This window comes from Arvicanthis niloticus, chromosome 6 (assembly GCF_011762505.2).
Source record: "Arvicanthis niloticus isolate mArvNil1 chromosome 6, mArvNil1.pat.X, whole genome shotgun sequence".
Classification (NCBI taxonomy): Eukaryota; Metazoa; Chordata; class Mammalia; order Rodentia; family Muridae; genus Arvicanthis; species Arvicanthis niloticus.
Genome location: NC_047663.1, coordinates 93,629,323 through 93,645,649, shown reverse-complemented (window position 1 = coordinate 93,645,649; position 16,327 = coordinate 93,629,323). Strand labels below are relative to the sequence as shown.

General features: G+C 47.9%; 1 protein-coding gene and 1 pseudogene across 2 annotated transcripts in view; both read left to right on the top strand.

The window, feature by feature from the left end:
* Positions 1-4,207: 4,207 nt before the first annotated feature.
* LOC117710512 (ORM1-like protein 2 pseudogene) lies at positions 4,208-5,247 on the top strand (annotated as a pseudogene).
* Positions 5,248-5,752: 505 nt separating this feature from the next.
* Positions 5,753-16,327, top strand: part of Coro7 (coronin 7) — a 52,408-nt gene continuing 41,833 nt past the window's right edge. Inside the window, exons 1-6 of one of the 2 annotated variants that reach the window (XM_034507962.2) lie at positions 5,753-5,941; positions 8,216-8,312; positions 9,243-9,317; positions 14,145-14,215; positions 14,819-15,002; positions 15,609-15,685. In XM_034507962.2, the coding sequence (XP_034363853.1) occupies positions 5,882-5,941; positions 8,216-8,312; positions 9,243-9,317; positions 14,145-14,215; positions 14,819-15,002; positions 15,609-15,685 (564 nt within the window). In that variant the 5' untranslated portion in view covers positions 5,753-5,881. The remainder of the gene's footprint in view (positions 5,942-8,215; positions 8,313-9,242; positions 9,318-14,144; positions 14,216-14,818; positions 15,003-15,608; positions 15,686-16,327) is intronic. The other variant, XM_034507963.2, reaches the window with a different exon arrangement.

The window sequence follows — 16,327 nt, the reverse complement described above, 5'->3', positions numbered from 1 at the left end:
TTAGAGCAAACCCGCTCCAGAAGAGCGAACTCGCCTCGCTGAGACAGACTTCTTATTAAGCAACAACTGGAAGGGCTATCAAAGGTGCACAGTTACTAGCATACCAGTGTACTCGATCTGTTTTTCAAACACATAAGGCTTGGCAGTGGGTGGGGGAGTGGGAGGTGAACTGTTAAACTTTCTGAGTCGTTATGTCCATAATTGGACTTTGTTGAAAAGTGCATCAAGTACAGATGTAGTATTCCAAGTGACAAAAACACCAGAAGCTGCCAGACTAGATAGAAGTAGGAGGACCAGGAGTTCAAGATCATTTTCAGCTATATAGCAAATTCGAGGTAGTCTGGGCTACATGAGACCCTATCTCAGAGTTAGTTCCAAAGGTGTGATGGTTTGTATATGCTCGGCCCAAAGAGTGGCACTATTAGAAGGTGTGACTCTGTTGGAGTAGGTGTGTCACTGTGGGTGTGGGCTTTTTAAGACCCTAGTTGCCTGAAAGTCAGTCTTCCACTAGCAGCCTTCAGATGAAGACAGAACTCTCAGCTCTGCCTGCACCATGCCTGCCCAGATGCTGCCATGCTTCTGCCTTAATGATAATGGACTATAAACCTCTGAACCTGTAAGACAGCCCCAAATATATGTTGTCCTTTATAAGACTTACTTTGAAAAAAAGACTTACTTTGGTCATGGTGTCTGTTCACAGCAGTAAAACCCCAACTAAAACAAAAGAAGACTCCAATTCCCCAAACTCCAAAAGGCTGTCCAAATATCCAGAAATAGACTCAACCTGGAGTATAGGAGGATTTCTAGTGATTAGATAAAACCAGCAAGTCAGGCAATGGTGTTGCACATCTTTAATCCCAACACATGGGAGGTAGAGATAGGCAGATCTCTGAGGTTGAGGCCTGCCTGGTCTACAGAGCAAGTTCTAGGACAGCCAGGGGTACCGGGAGAAATCCTGTCTCTGAAACAAACAAACAAACAAACAAACAAACAAAAAACCTTATGAAGCTGGTTCCCTATATCAAAAGGAGTCCTCATTTTCCTTATCCCTGGCAGAAGGGACAGTGGCTCTCTGTGGTAACAATTAGCATACCAGAGCATCAGGCCCTCAGGCTCCCTTAGTACCACAAGCACTTGTTACACCTTTCAAAGTCCATCCTAGCCCTTCTCATTTCCTCCCCACTCCAAACTCCCCAGCTCATGGGTTCCCCTTCCCCTAGTTACTCATTCTCCTTATAACCCTGCTACTTTCAATATGTTTCTCTCTCTGTCCTTCTCTAATGTCCTTCTAGCATACTATGGAGCAGTCATGTCAGTTTATTAAAAAAAACAAAACTATAAAAGCTGGTGTCTAAAGGTGTAGGGGGTATGTTTAAACCTTAGAAGTATGTAACTGAAAACGAAACCAGAAGCTAGACTGGACCTGGTTAGTTGGGAAAGTTAAACCTTTCACCACCCTCCCAAATAAAAGGAAGGGAATCCAAGGGCTCATGAATGAGTTTAGGATGATCAATGTAGACACACACACACACACAAATGTGCATGAGAGGGAGCACACTACATTGCTACTTTCTACACCCAGTTTTGTACACAAAATTTGTGTGTATGTTACCCTGGGTAGATAGCCATAACCTTCACCAACCAAATTCTCAGTGGATTCTGAGACTCGAAGGTCAGAAACTACCAATCAAGCAGAAGGTAGTTACCAAGCTATTGTAAAGTGCAAGGATGGCTGGAGAGCTCGTGCATGGGTGCCAGTGATGTGAACAAGGAGCATTTTGGTGAAACAAGGAAGAAGGCACGGGGAATGAGAAGGGGAAAGAGTTCTATAATGCATTCAGCAGCAAATGCATTTAAATATCTCCAGCACGATGGTTAAGAACATGAAAAATAAACTACCCTGCTCAATAAACTCAATAAACTACCCTGTCTGACTGAGATCAGTGTTTGTGTGGTTTGTGAAGCAATTCCTGGACCCCAACATACAGATGAGTAGGGAGGAATACTCGAAAAACAAATGTCGGAGCTTCTACTGCTCAAATCTCAGTCCCTGCTCTATGCACTGTAGCAACATCATCAATCCTTATAATGTCCAGGCTAGTCTCAAACTTGTGGGCTCAAGCCAGCCTCCTGCCCACTCTTGAAAACTGCTAAGACTACAGATGGGCACCACTGAGCCCTGCAGGAATCATTTGTAGTGGAGCTAGCGAGATGGATCAGCAGTGTTCTTGTGTGCTTCCAGAGGACCTGCCTTTGATAGCCTGCCGTTATAAGGAAACTTTCTCATAAGTTTCTGCTGTTACTGGGCAACTTTCTAATGCCAAGATTGATTATGTATTCTGTTATGTTCTGTGCCCCTGGAAACCAATCATGACAGAAGTCAGTAGAATTGTTTTGTATAGTTACCCACAATAAGCTTGGACCTGAACCAACCACCCAGCAGCAGCACTTCCTGCACGTATGTATAAGCTTTTATGGTGTTTCCTTTACAAGCTGCCCCTTGTATGGACCCCAATATAAGAGAGACACCTGCACAATATAAGAAGCCATTCAGAATAAGATTTCCAGGGGTCAAGTAAAGTTTAAGTTCTCAAGACCTCCCTGAGAACTGACATCCTACTTGGCAGAAAGAGACATGTACGTGGGTAACTGACATCCTGGTTGGCAAGTTAAGAGATAAATGTTAGACAAGGCAAGTCCCCTGCCACAGTTGAATACCCCAACCAATGGGAGCAGGATACGTGTACAACAAACATATGTTCCTAAGGAAATCCCCCTATCTTTAAATCCTAATTGGTGAAATAACTTGGCACAAATGTTTGTGGATCTTGGGTTTTAAAAGCTCTGTAGGATCTTAACTTGGAGTCATGGTTCAGTTCCCACATCTGGACCATAGTCCTGGTTGGCCAGTCCTGGAGCGCATGCTCAATAAACTACCCTGTCTGACTGAGATCAGTGTTTGTGTGGTTTGTGAAGCAATTCCTGGACCCCAACATACAGATGAATAGGGAGGAATACACAGGTGAACAAAAGTAGATGTCTTAGTCAAGAGCACCTTGTTCCTCCTTATTCTCAAAGACCCAAATCTGATTCCCAGCACCATTGTGGCAGTTCAAGACTTCACAATGCCAGAGGATCCAACAATTAACCCAGAGCAAACACAATTATCCACTGAGCTATATTTCCAGTCCTGCCTTCTTTATGTTTTCCTTCCTTCCTTCCTTTCTTTAAACTGGCTTTTTTGGGATGAGGCTCACTTAATATCTGAAGCTGGCTTACAAGTCCCTACCAAGTCCACACTGGCCTCAAACTTGATATGTAAAGAGTCTAGCACTGCACTCCTGATCCTCCTGCATCTATCTCCCTAGTGCTAGATTTACACATGTGCACAACCAAGCCTGGCTAGGGTAACTGAAGTTTAAAAAATTATTTTTTATTTTATATGTATGGGTGTTTGCCTATGTGTATATCTGCAATACATGTGTGCAATGTTCTTAGAGACCAGAGAGGCTATTGGATCCCCTGGGACTGGAGTTACTGCCAATTGTGAGCCACCAAGTGAGTGCTGGAAATGGAGCAGAGTCCTCTGGAAGAGGAACCAGTACTCTAACTGCTGAGCCATCTCCTCCAGCACCCTGCCCTTCCTCCCCCGTTGTTGGCAGTGGGTAGCAACCTCTCTCATTCCTTCTTGTCTCTCTCTCTCTTTTTTTTTTTTTTTTGAGCCAGGGTCTCAGTATGCAGTCCAGAACTATGGGACCAAGCTGACCTTGAACTTCTGATCTTCCTCCTGAGTACTGGGACTACAGGCCTATGTAACCATGCTGGGGATGGCACCTAGGGCTTCATACGTGCCTGGCAAACAGTCTACCAACTGAGCTACATCCACAGCTAAAATCACTTTTAAGGGGAAAATGATTCTCATAGATATTGAGAATAAAGCTATATATCACTTGGTTGTCATCATCATACACTCGAGTGTGAAAAATATTGCATTATAAAATGTGCGTTTCCAGTCAGGCAATGGTAGCGGTAGCACACACTTTTAATACACAGTGCCTGGGAGGCAAAGGCGGGTGGATCTGCGAGATGGAGGCCAGCCTGGTCTAACCGAGTGAGTTCCAGGACAGCCAGAGAGAAACCCTGACTATAAAAAACAAAACTCGGGCGGTGGTGGCGCACGCCTTTAATCCCCAGCACTTGGGAAGCAGAGGCAGGTGAAGCCAGCCTGGTCTACAGAGTGAGCTCCAGGACAGCCAGGGCTACACAGAGAAACCCTGTCTCGAAGAACAAAAACTCGGCGCCAAGCCGGACGGGCTCCTGAAGCTGGCAGGAGACAACTGGGGAACAAGCTCAATCAGGGGTAATGAGGAAACTGAATTGGACTCCTGCCTGATCCCTCACTGTGGTAGGATGAATGTAGGGGTGGCGCACAGCGAAGTAAACCCCAACACTCGAGTGATGAATAGTCGGGGCATCTGGCTGGCCTACATCATATTGGTAGGACTGCTGCATGTGGTTCTCCTCAGCATTCCTTTCTTCAGCATTCCTGTTGTCTGGACCCTGACCAACGTCATCCATAACTTAGCAATGTATATCTTCCTACATACAGTCAAAAGGACACCCTTTGAGACCCCTGACCAAGGAAAGGCTCGGCTTCTGACACACTGGGAACAGATGGACTATGGACTACAGTTTACCTCCTCACGGAAGTTCCTCAGCATCTGTCCTATAGTCCTCTACCTGCTGGCCAGCTTCTACACCAAGTATGACGCTGCTCATTTCCTCATCAACACTGCCTCGCTGCTCGGCGTGCTGCTGCCTAAGCTGCCCCAGTTCCATGGGGTTCGTCTCTTTGGAATCAACAAATACTGAAAGATGGGTTGATAGTTGTGCAGGTGTTGAGGGAAGGAAGGCACTGGAATATATAATGTTTTCCCTTCTCTACCCTGTCTTCTGTATCTTGGAAGCCTGAGAGAGAAGATAAATCTTTCTAAACTCCAAGAAGGAAGAAATTGGAAAATGGGGTTCCTGGGCCCAGCTTTAATAGGGTCAAGATTCTCTGAATCAGGAAAGGTGGATACGGTTAAGGGCCCTACCACTCACTCTCCTCTATCTAACAAGAAGCCATCAATGTTTGGGCAGCTTTTCTGGTGATTATGTTTTTCCATATCTTCTAAACCTACCAACCTCAAGTTCTGTTTTGCTGTATATTTTTCTTAAAATAAAGTCTTTCAGTTATGACTGAAATTTGATAAGCAAAAAAAAAAAAAAGAAAGAAAAACAAAAACTCAAAACAAACGGAGGGGGAGAGAGAGAAAGGGGTAAAGAGGGAGAAGGGGAGTGGGAGTTGGAGTGGGAGTGGGAGTGGGAGGGGGAGGGGGAGGGGGAGGGAGAATTGAGTCTCAGTGGTCCTTATCTCTTATGGGCCCAGTTTTTGTCTAGTTAATTCTGTCCTGCTACTTGAGGAAGTACATAGTGGGACAGAGCGCACCCAGGTCATTGAAAAACCTCAGAGACCAGTATTGCAAGTCTAATCCTGGAGCAACTGAAGTGTTGTTTCTTGGGTAGGACATCTGCGACTCACATGACCTCCGACCAGTGCTGTAGTCCCTCAGGCATCAGACCGTGATTTCTCAAAGTGTCCTAGCAGCTATTGGCTAGGAGGCGGGGCTGAAGGCCGTCGCGCTGAAGGAGGGCGACGCGGGGGCGTGTCTGGGCGGGCCGCAGGCGTTTCCGATTGGTTGTCATCTTATAGGGGCGTGTCATCAAGCTGCAGGCTGCTGAGGCGGCAGGCTGCAAGAGTCCAGGGCAGCTTCTCATCATTCACCTGAGACCTGACGCCCCTCGTCCTCAAGCCTGCGCTCGCTCTGTCCCAGCCGCCATGAACCGCTTCAAGGTGTCTAAGTTTCGGCATATGGAGGCCCGGCCGTCCCGCCGAGAGGTGAGCGTGGCCCGCGGACCCCACGCCCTGGCTCCTGGTCCCGGATGATTGTCATTCCCCAGTGCCTGACTGTGCAGTGCACACCCTGGGTTGCCAAGACCCTCACCCCGCCCCGCTCCATCTGTCCACCCGGAACTTCTCCCTTTAGATGAGCCCTAGAGTCCAGGCCGCCCCTTCGTTGGTCAGAGGACAGAGTCCGGAGCTCTGGTGACGCGCCCTAGTCGTTGGGTGATCCCGGAGGTCGGCCTAGCCGGTTCGCCTCCCCCTGTTACCCCAGGAGGCCTCGCAACCCTCCTAGACGCGAACAGGCCTGCCTCTGCTTCCGGTCGGCCTTGCTGGGAGCCGGGCTGGGAAACTCAGACGCCGGTCTCCCCTTTCCTCTAGTCTAGAATCACCCCTGCCCTGGGCCGGTTTGTGGGAGAGATGCATCTCACCCTTGTGGTTTCAGTAGAAGGAAGGTGTCATCTGGAGAGGGAGCCCCTGGGGCCAGGCCGGCTTCCTCCCTTGGGTTTCCGCCACTCTTCCCCCTCTGCTGGCGCAAGCTCTTCCTTTACTGAGGTGATGCTACTGGCTGTGGTTGGGGCCTGGAGAAGCCTAGAGCAGGTGGATCCCAGATGAAGTGTCAGAAGGACAGTACACTCGATTAGTCACTGGCCCTTCTCCCCCGCTGTTATTTGGAAAGCCTGGAATGTCTTCCAGCAATTGGGTTTATGACCTCTAGTGTCCCAAAGCAAGTTATAACAACCATGCTCCGTTTTCATTCTCTGCACAGTTACCCTTTCTGTACCTAGTGTGTGCTTCTCAGCCTCTCTAGAACAGTGAACATTATGGCATTTCCCCTTCCCTGTGGCACTTAACAGCCTCTGAAGGAAGATGGTCAGCAAGCACAATATAAATGTATTGAAGAGAAGAACCGGCGGGAGGCAGGGTGCGGGATGTGGTGGCCTGTGATGTAAAGCAATGAAGTAGCGTTTAACTTCATAGCGTTGTGGAGGACAGTGCTTAGGGGGTGGATTTCAACAGAGGCCAGAGGGTTAGAAGTAAGAAAAAAGCCAGTAAAGAAAAAGAAAGTGAATCCAGCGTGGACTGAGGCCATTAGCCAGGCAAAGCGTGGCGACAGAGGAAGAAGTTGAGTTTTGTTATGAGTACAGTGTGGAGCCATTGAAAGCTTGGGAGGAAATGTACAGTTCTTAGGTTGGATGAAGACTATTACTCAGTACAGTAATGACCAGTGGACAGGTCTGGAGAGACTTGTAGGCCTCTGTGGCTTCTTCTGTATGGCCCTCCTAAGTTAACCAGGCAGGCCCACGGAACCAGGGGCCTTGGGAGTGCTTGGTCACTGAGGCAAGAAGGATTGTGGATCCTTGCTCTGACACCAGCAGAGGAAATGGAGACCTTGATCTCAGTTGCAGGGTGAGCACTCTTCTTCTTCTCCACATGTAGGGTGTTAACATTACTGCCTTTCACTCATCCAGGAGAAGAGCATGTTCTGAGAAAGCCAGGTCTTTATCTTCCCCCTGCTGAGTGTGGATGTTCACAAGTGGTCCTTGGTCCCTGGGAGAGACCTCAGCAGAGTAGCCACAGAAGCCACACCCATCTGCTAGATTGTCACTTCTTTGTCACCTTCCCACTCTTTGAACTGAAATATTCGCCCCAGAGACACACACACTTCCTCTGACAACCATCTCCTCCTCCTTATTAGGGAACTGATTTGCTAAATAGAATCACCCTCTGAGCTACTTAAATTATTTCAAGAACATTTGGTATTTTTTTTCAGGGACTGAGTGGGACAGACCCCCAAGAATTCAAATATCTATTCCCCAAAATACTGTTCTAATGGTGAAGCTTTAAGGGCTGAAGAAATGACTTTATTAGTAACATGTTTGCTGTGCATGCATGAAGACATGAGTTTGATGTCCAGAACCTAAGTGATGTGCTTATAATCATCACACACTTCCACTGATAGGAGGACAGCTGGAGCTCACTAACCGGCCAGTCTAGCAGAATTTGTGAGTTCTAGATTCAGGAAAAGACAGCATCTCAAAAAACAAAAACAAAGTGGGTGACTCCCATTGAATGACACTAGAGGTTGTTCTCTGGCCTCCACATTCACACATGTGCGCTCACACACACACACACACACACACAGAGAGAGAGAGAGAGAGAGAGAGAGAGAGAGAGAGAGAGAGAGAGAGAGTGTTTCCTGGATTGTGGCCCTATCTAGGCATGAGCAGAGACCTGACACTAACCATGTTTCTTATTCTTCCTTTGCAGGCCTGGATCAGTGATATTCGTGCTGGGACCACCCCCACATGTGGGAACCACATCAAATCAAGCTGCAGCTTGATCGCTTTCAACTCTGACCGCCCAGGTAGGGAGATGGACATGGAAGAAAAGGTTCAGACATTATCACCATAGATGGGGTAAGGAAGAGGGGAAAACTCCATTCCCCTCCATTCACACTGGAGAATGGGAATGGCCTGGGCTGCAGGGAGAGGCAGGCCTTAGACCCCCTCTACACTGGTCAACATAAAGCAGTCAGATTTTACTTGTATGTAAACCGTGGTGGTAGTTCTACCTAGGCAGGAAAGAAAATGGTCTTTCTGTTTTCAGCCATCCCCACAGACAATCCCCCCTCCTTGTATTTGGACCTTGGGGGGCTGGGATTGATCACAGTGAAGATTTGGTTTTTCAAGACAGGGTTTCTCTGTGTAGCCCTGGCTGTCCTGGAACTCACTCTGTAGACCAGGCTGGCCTCGAACTCAGAAATCCACCTGTCTCTGCCTCCCAAGTGCTGGGATTAAAGGTGTGCGCCATCACCGCCCGGCTTTGGCTGACTTTAGGCAGAGCTGGATCCAAAGCTTCTCAAGTTCTGTCCACTTGCACTCTCTCCCCCACCCCCATCTTATTGCTTTCTGATAGCATCTCACTTTATAGCCCAAGATGGCCTCCAACTTGAAGGATTCCTCTAGCCCCGTCTCCCAGGTGCTGGTTTTCTTCTCTGGCAAGGATGGCAGGAGTGCCAGCTGACAGCCCAAAGCCAACCTCTCCCATGAACTGTGAGAAAAAGAGCCCCTCTGTGTCCAATGGTCTGTACATCCAGTGCAGATGGTGCAAGCCAGGGAAGAACCTAGGTTCCTTCACTGTCAGGAAAAAAAGTGACAACTGGTAGAGGTGTTCAGGAGGTCACATGGTTTGGGGGAGGTCACATGGTTACAGGTCTGATCTCTTGGAGTCCTTTGAAGGAAGATAAGGGGCCATCACTAAGCTCAAAGTGAGAACCTCTGTGTTTGTTTAACAGGTGTATTGGGTATCATATCTCTGGAAGGCCGAGAAGGGAACAAGAGGCACGTGACCTACCTTGGCTGCCATTCAGGTGAGTGATGCTTGATCCAGGAAGCCTGTGGCCAGGGATTCATACTTGGTCCTGTCACCTGTGGCTTCATGTTCTCACTGTGTGTTCTGCAAAGTCCTTGGGGTCAGAAGGCTGCACCTGGTTTGGGACTCCGGCCTGGAGGAGGGAAGGTGGATATTTCACTTCAACAGGTTGGCAGAAGGATGTGCAGTATCAATCAGTCCTCAGTTCCTGAATATCCTTCCTCCTCAGGACCAGACACACACCCTGTGGCTCTTAGCCCTGCACATTCTCTGGAGTCCAGAGGACACCTCTCATCTCTAAGCCCCCTTCTCAGCCAGGCTGCTCAAAACCACTTAAGGAAGTGGTTATACTGAGCTGCAAGGTGGAGATGAACTCTTACAAAGGACTTCTGTCTACTGCAGCTGCTTCTGGGGGTCCCCAGCAGCCTGCCTGGCAGAATGCTCACTTTGGAGAACATTATTATCCCCTAGGCTTTGGCCTAGCTGGCTTAGTCTCCTTAGCTGTAGTTGCTATGGGCTACATCTCTTATTGAAGACCTGGGATAAAGGAAGAGGATAAATTCTTACTCCTTAGGTAGGGTGGGTTGAAGGAGACCTGGAAGAAGGGTTCTGCTCATTGTCAGAGTTCTGATGGTGATGATTAGGTTGTTAACAACAAAAGCCAAGTTCTATGTAGACTATTCTGACTGTTTCCTAATCTAAATTCGTCTATTTGTTTCTTTGTTGTTTTCCAGGATAGGCTTTCTCTGTGTAGCCCTAACTGTCCTGGAACTTGCTTTGTAGACCAGGCTGGCCTTGAACTCAGAAATCCCCCTGCTTCTGCCTCACAAGGGATTAAAGGTGTATACCAATATGCCTAGCCCTATCTAAATTTTGTATAAATTTCTTTGCGTATTTTACCTTTGTGTGTTTTGCCTGCATGTATGTCTGTGCATAACATGCATGCCTGATGCCTGAGGAGACAAGAAGAAGGTTGAGATTGATGTTACAGAAGGCTGTGAGCACCATGTGGATTGGGACTGAACCTGGGTCCTCTGAGAGAACAACCAGTTGCTCTTAACTGCTGAACCATCTCTCTAGCCCACTAATCTAAACGTTTTTGTTTGTTTGTTTGTTTGTTTTTCGAGACAGGGTTTCTCTGTGTAGCTCTGGCTGTCCTAGAACTCACTCTGTAGACCAGGCTGGCCTCGAACTCAGAAATCCGCCTGCCTCTGCCTCCCAAGTGCTGGGATTAAAGGCATGCACCACCACTGCCCGTCTAATCTAAACTTTAAAAAAGCGTTTTGAGATGTCATTTGGATACCATATGTAGACTTTGTTTTAAGTGGATAGTTGATTTTTTGGGTTGTTTTTGGTTGGTTGGTTGTTTTGCCTGCATGTTTGTCCCACATTCATGCAGTGCCCTAGGAGGCCAGAAAATGGTGTTGGATCTTCTGGAACTGGAGGTACAGATGAGTGTTAGCGGCCAGTTTTTAAAAGTTACAGAGTTATGGATTCCCGAATCCTGTGTCCGAGCATTTCCGTTTATCTGGACCCCCTTATGTTTAGTAGGAACGTCCTCACAACAGTCCTGGGCAGCTTCAAAGCAAAGATCTGCACATGATTTGCATGGCACAGCCATCTGAGGTTGGCAGGAAACGGTTGGACCACAGCCACCCAGCCCAGTTCCTCCTTAGGTAGCACAGCCAGCTGTACCCCCGATTGTGGAAGGCTGCTGGGATTCAGCCCACAAATCTCTTTTTGGCTTAAACAGCTAGAGTTGATCTCTCTCTCTCTTAACTGGGGAGGAGAATATGGTGGTGCAGGATGAAGCAGAGCTAAGGGGATATCCGGGCTGGAGGAATGCAGTGGAGAGGAAACATGGAGGGTATCGGGTTAAAGATGGTGCTGTGGCCAGGGCAACAAGTCAGCATCACCACAGCAAGAAATGCCACTGCTGTCCCCAGTGTCAGAGGAGGCAAGGGAAGTGGGATGGATGTGGACAGGGGTCCTTCCAGTGACTCATCTGAATTTCTAGCCAGCATGATAAGGCCGTAGAGCAGGAAGCTGGCATGTAAAAAGGAATGAAACTGAGTCACAGGAATGCGCCTTTACTGAGTCCTTGCACACACAGGCCTCCCCGAATTCCCATGACAACCCAGCAGTTAGTGCTGAAGTAGCATCCCAACTAGAAAAATGAGGGCACCAAACCCCAAAGGGTAAGAAACATACCCAGAAGCACACAGCTGAAAAGGAGTGGGCCAACGGTTAGTTGCAGCCAGTCTTGCTTCAGAACCTGTGCTTGCCAGTGTGGCATCATGCTGCCCAACCTACAGTTGGAACTCTAGGCACCCCTGTTGCTCCATTCCTCTGGCTGCTGGGTGCTCCAAGCAGGTGTGCCCCAAGATGAAAGAGGCTTGGGGGGCAGGGAGCTTCCAACATCAGGCCAGTAGCCAGGTCTTATATGCCCAGTGTCTGCCTTCATGGGTGCCTCTGTGGGCCAGATGCCACTTATTATCTCTAGGGCAGACATTGGCCCCCTCTATCTCACTGAGTTACATCCTTAACCTTTTTTATATCACTGTTTATTTTTGCGACAGCCTCTCACTGGGTTGCCCACGCAGGCTTTGAACTTTTTTATTCTTTATGTTCCAATCTCCCCAAAGCTAGAATTTCAGACTTAAAAGATCTAGACTACCAGCCTCAGCTTAGGGAGGGCTCTGGGGAGCTAGGGCACAGTTAGGTAAACAGGCAGCCTGCTAGAAGGGCTCCTGCAAAGAAAACCTCTAAAGTTACCACTGTACCAAAGCCACCAACTTGCCCCCACACACTATTATGGCTTCTGTTTAGAGTGCTCTATTGATAAAGGGCTTACTACTCTCCAGACATTAACAACTTGGGGTAGTTCCCTCATAAGTAAAAAGCACCAAGAAGCAAACATGAGATCAGGCACATCTAGATTCTGATTCTAGCTCTGAGCTTCAGGTTTTTTAACCTAAAATGTGGGTTATTTTCTATGTATGTATGTGTGTATGTATGTATGTGTGTATATGAGTATGTGTGTATGTGTGTATGTGTGTATGTATGTATGTATGTATGTATGTGTCTCTCTGTGTGTGTATCTAGCTACTATTTTGGGTTTTGGGAATGGTTTCTATATGTAGACCTGGTTGTCCTGGAATTTTTGCTCTGTAGACCAGGCTGGCCTTGAACTCAGAGATCCACCTGCCTCTGCTTCCCAAGTGCTGAGATGGGCTGTTATTGGTGGTAGTGGTGGTGGTGGTGTGTGTGTGTGTATGTGTGTGAAAGAGAGATACAAGACACAGTGTTGAGGTGCACATATGTCACAGCATGTATGTGAGAACAGATGACAACTTTCAGTAGTTGGTTCTCCTTCATCATGGGTTCTAGGGATCAAAGTTAGATCATCAGGCTTTGCTTGGCAAGTGCTTTTACCTGCAAAGGCATCTCACAGGCCCAATGTGGGTTATTTTAAAACTACTGCTGATCTGGGGAGATGGCTGACCAGGTAGAGGCACTTGTATACAGGCTTTATGGTATGAGTTTAATCCTTGGGTCTCATAAAGAGACAGCAGTGAACTTACTTAATAGATTTGACCTCTGACTTTCACATGCTGCCATGACATGTGCAGGACTGAATATACATATACTAACTAAAATAAATGAGTTAAAATACAAATTATGTACATATAACCACAATCTAATTTAAAATTAGATGAGAAAACAAGCCAGATTGGTGGCACATATGTTTAATCCTAGCATTTGAGAAGAAGACACAGAAGAATCAGGAGTTCAAGGTCATTCCCAACAATATATACAATATATCAAGTCTGAGGTGAGCCTGGACTGCATGAGACTATCAACATAATAATGATAATGATAATAATAAGAAGAAGAAGAGGAGGAGAAAAAACCAGCTTTTTTACATGTTACAACACAATGGATCTCAAAAACATAAGAAAGAGAGGCTGGAGATCTGGCTCAACAGTTTAGAGCATCTTGCAGAGGACCCAGGATCCGTTCGCAGCACCCACGTGACTGCTCACAAGTATCTGGAACTCTAGTTCCAGGGAACCTAACATCTTCTTTTGTCATCTGTGTCCATTAGGCATGCAGATGGTGTACAGACATACATGTAGACAAAACACCCAGATAAAACATGCCAGATAAAATTAATTACAAAAGTTAATTAAAAAAAAAAAAAAAAGAAACAAACAACTGGTCTGAAAGACTCCATGCTGTACCGTGTGATTCTACATTAAGGCGTACTGCCATCAAACATTTTCTATAAAGTTCAAGGCAGTTTGTGTCTTAGTGTGCCAAGACTACCGTCCAAGTACTCCATTCTGGGTAGCAGGCACATCGAAGTAATAGAGGGTGTGCTCGGCACACACGGTGCCCTGAATTTGATCCTCAGCACTTAAAAGAAATCAAGCTGGGTAGTGGTGGTGCACGCCTCTTATTTCAGCACCCAGGAGGCAGAAGCAGATGGATCTCTCTGAGTTTGAGGCCAGCCTGGTCTACACAGTGAAACTCTGTCTCAAAAAACAATCCAACAATAAACAACAACAAAAAAACCCCAGAGTTATATAACTCCATGGTTTGTTGCCATGCATGGTGGAGTGGTGCTGTAGTACAACTACAGAAAGCAGCCAAAGGACTCACCAGGGTATGTGTTGGCGGAAGAGACCTACATGTGTCTCCCTAGTGGCAAGAAAGAACCTGCCTTCTTAGTGTGGGCGAAAGTGTCACCACTGAAACCTGTCAGGAGCTCATTGGGTCTGAAAGGGACGTTTCAGGACATCCAGTTGTTCCTCTCATACAGACCTGGTCACTGACTTGGACTTCTCGCCTTTTGATGACTTCCTCCTGGCCTCGGGTTCAGCTGACGGGACGGTGAGTGGAGCAGGTTGGAAGTGCTGCTTATGACCCACCCGCTACACCCTGGGGTCTCTGAGCCCTGGCTTCTGTTCATGCCCTTGCTGGCCCCAAGAGTGTGCTCGGAGCTGCTCTTGTGATCTGTCCTTTCAATGCATGACTGCCCTGGGGGAGCAGGCTAGGGTGGTGTATGAGGCCAGACTCACAGGCTATCCTTGTTGGTCTCTGATCATGTCCTCTGCTCCCTGAGTTAGGCTTCCTCCCTCTCCATGGTAAGACATGTGGTTACCTAACTCCAACAGCTAAGTCAGGGGAGACGCCTTGTTTCCACATGGGACCTTGCTTGCTAGGACCAGGGTAGCTTTGGAAAGGAGTCTGACTGTACCAGTGATGCTCTTTTTTTTTTTTTTTTTTTTTGGGTTTTGGGTTTTGGGTTTTGGGTTTTGGTTTTTGGAGACAGGGTTTCTCTGTATAGTTCTGGCTGTCCTGGAACTCACTCTGTAGACTAGGCTGGCCTCGAACTCAGAAATCTGCCTGCCTATGCCTCCTGAGTGCTGGGATTAAAGGCGTGCGCCACCACTGCCTGTAGCACCTGTACTGTAAACTTGATCTTTTTTTCAGATAAAGCTCTGGCGTCTGCCTGGCCCTGGTGAAGTTCTTCCCTCTGTTCCTGGAGTGGTGCTGGGTCCTGAGGAACTGCCAGTGGAGGTACTGCAGTTCCACCCCACTGCAGATGGTGTTTTGGTGAGCACAGCTGGCAGGACCGTGAAGGTCTGGGATGTAGCCAAGCAGCAGCCCCTGACAGGTACGGCCACTTTGGAAGGGCTCCCCTTCTCTGGCAGCCCCTGCCTGGACAACCCTTCCTTTTCTCTATTGGTGATTTTGGTAGTATGGGGGAAAATGTATCCAGGATGAGGCACAACTCAGTGGCAAGTGCTTGTCTTGCATTTTTGAGACCCTGGGTTCCATCCCCAGCAACCTGCAAAAGAAAACTTACCAAAGGATGACAGGCATGGAATATACATTCTAAAGCTTTGTAGTGAGTAGTACCTCGCTGTCCACTTCCGGCAGGCATCTGTTGTACTTCAAACGCCTGGTGGCAGTAACGGGGAATGTGTTAGAGCCAGCAAATCTGCCCGCCCCTGCCTCCTGAGTACTGGGATTAAAGGCATGCAGTAGCCTCAGAAGGTTATCAAATAGAAGCATATCCTGGTGAGGGCAGGCTTAAAGAAGGAAGCCTGTAGATGCATCTGTAGCATGTCTGGATGGAGCTGCTGTCCCTACCCCCCCAGGCTGAAAGACCATCATTGCTGCTGACTTTGTAACTGGGGTTACCCCAAGGCAGGCCTCCCTCATCTGCTCCCCTGGTGCCCTCATTACCTGGTGCTTAACCTTGGCTGTTTCTCTGAAGAGCTGGAGGCCCACAAGGACCTGGTGCAGAGCGCTGTTTGGAGCCAGGATGGAGCCCTTGTGGGCACTGCATGTAAGGTAAGCAGACAGCAAGCAGCCTTAAAACTTAGCACGGGTCTGGTATGATCAGCCTTGCGTGCTCATACCTTGTGTACTCAACAATATGGGCTGAAGAACCAAGTCAGGATTGGCATTTTGAGCTCCCTGCCCCCTCCCTGTCCCAGCTAAAGCATTATTAGAGCAGGCTTGAGGAAAATCCATGCTGCCTCCTGCTGGCCTGTGCTACTTGGTTTTGGCTTTGTCTGTTATGTAAGTAAAGCCATACCAGCAGCCTGAATAGTTTCTCCAAACCGCCTTCCATAACATCCAGCTTGCTTCAAGGACAGTACAGATAAGTGGGTAGTTGTGACCTGTAACTTAACCTCTGAAAGGGACATGGTGCTTTGAACTGGTCAGATTGGTCATAGGGATTTTGCCTTGGCCAGAGGCTGAGGATGAGAACCCTGAGGAGAGTTCACTCCAGGGACAGGGATGGCAAAGTGAGCATGTGTCTGTGGAACATTTGGAGACATTGCCAAGCCTTCAGGGGTAAGAGCTGGTGGTGTTGCGGTGGCAGTGGACAGGCAGGATGGTTAGAGCCCGAGGGGTAGGTGGTGGCCCGTGATGAGCGGAGTCTGAGTTTGACACACTACTGTAGTTGCTGTGTGGACAGAGCATGTT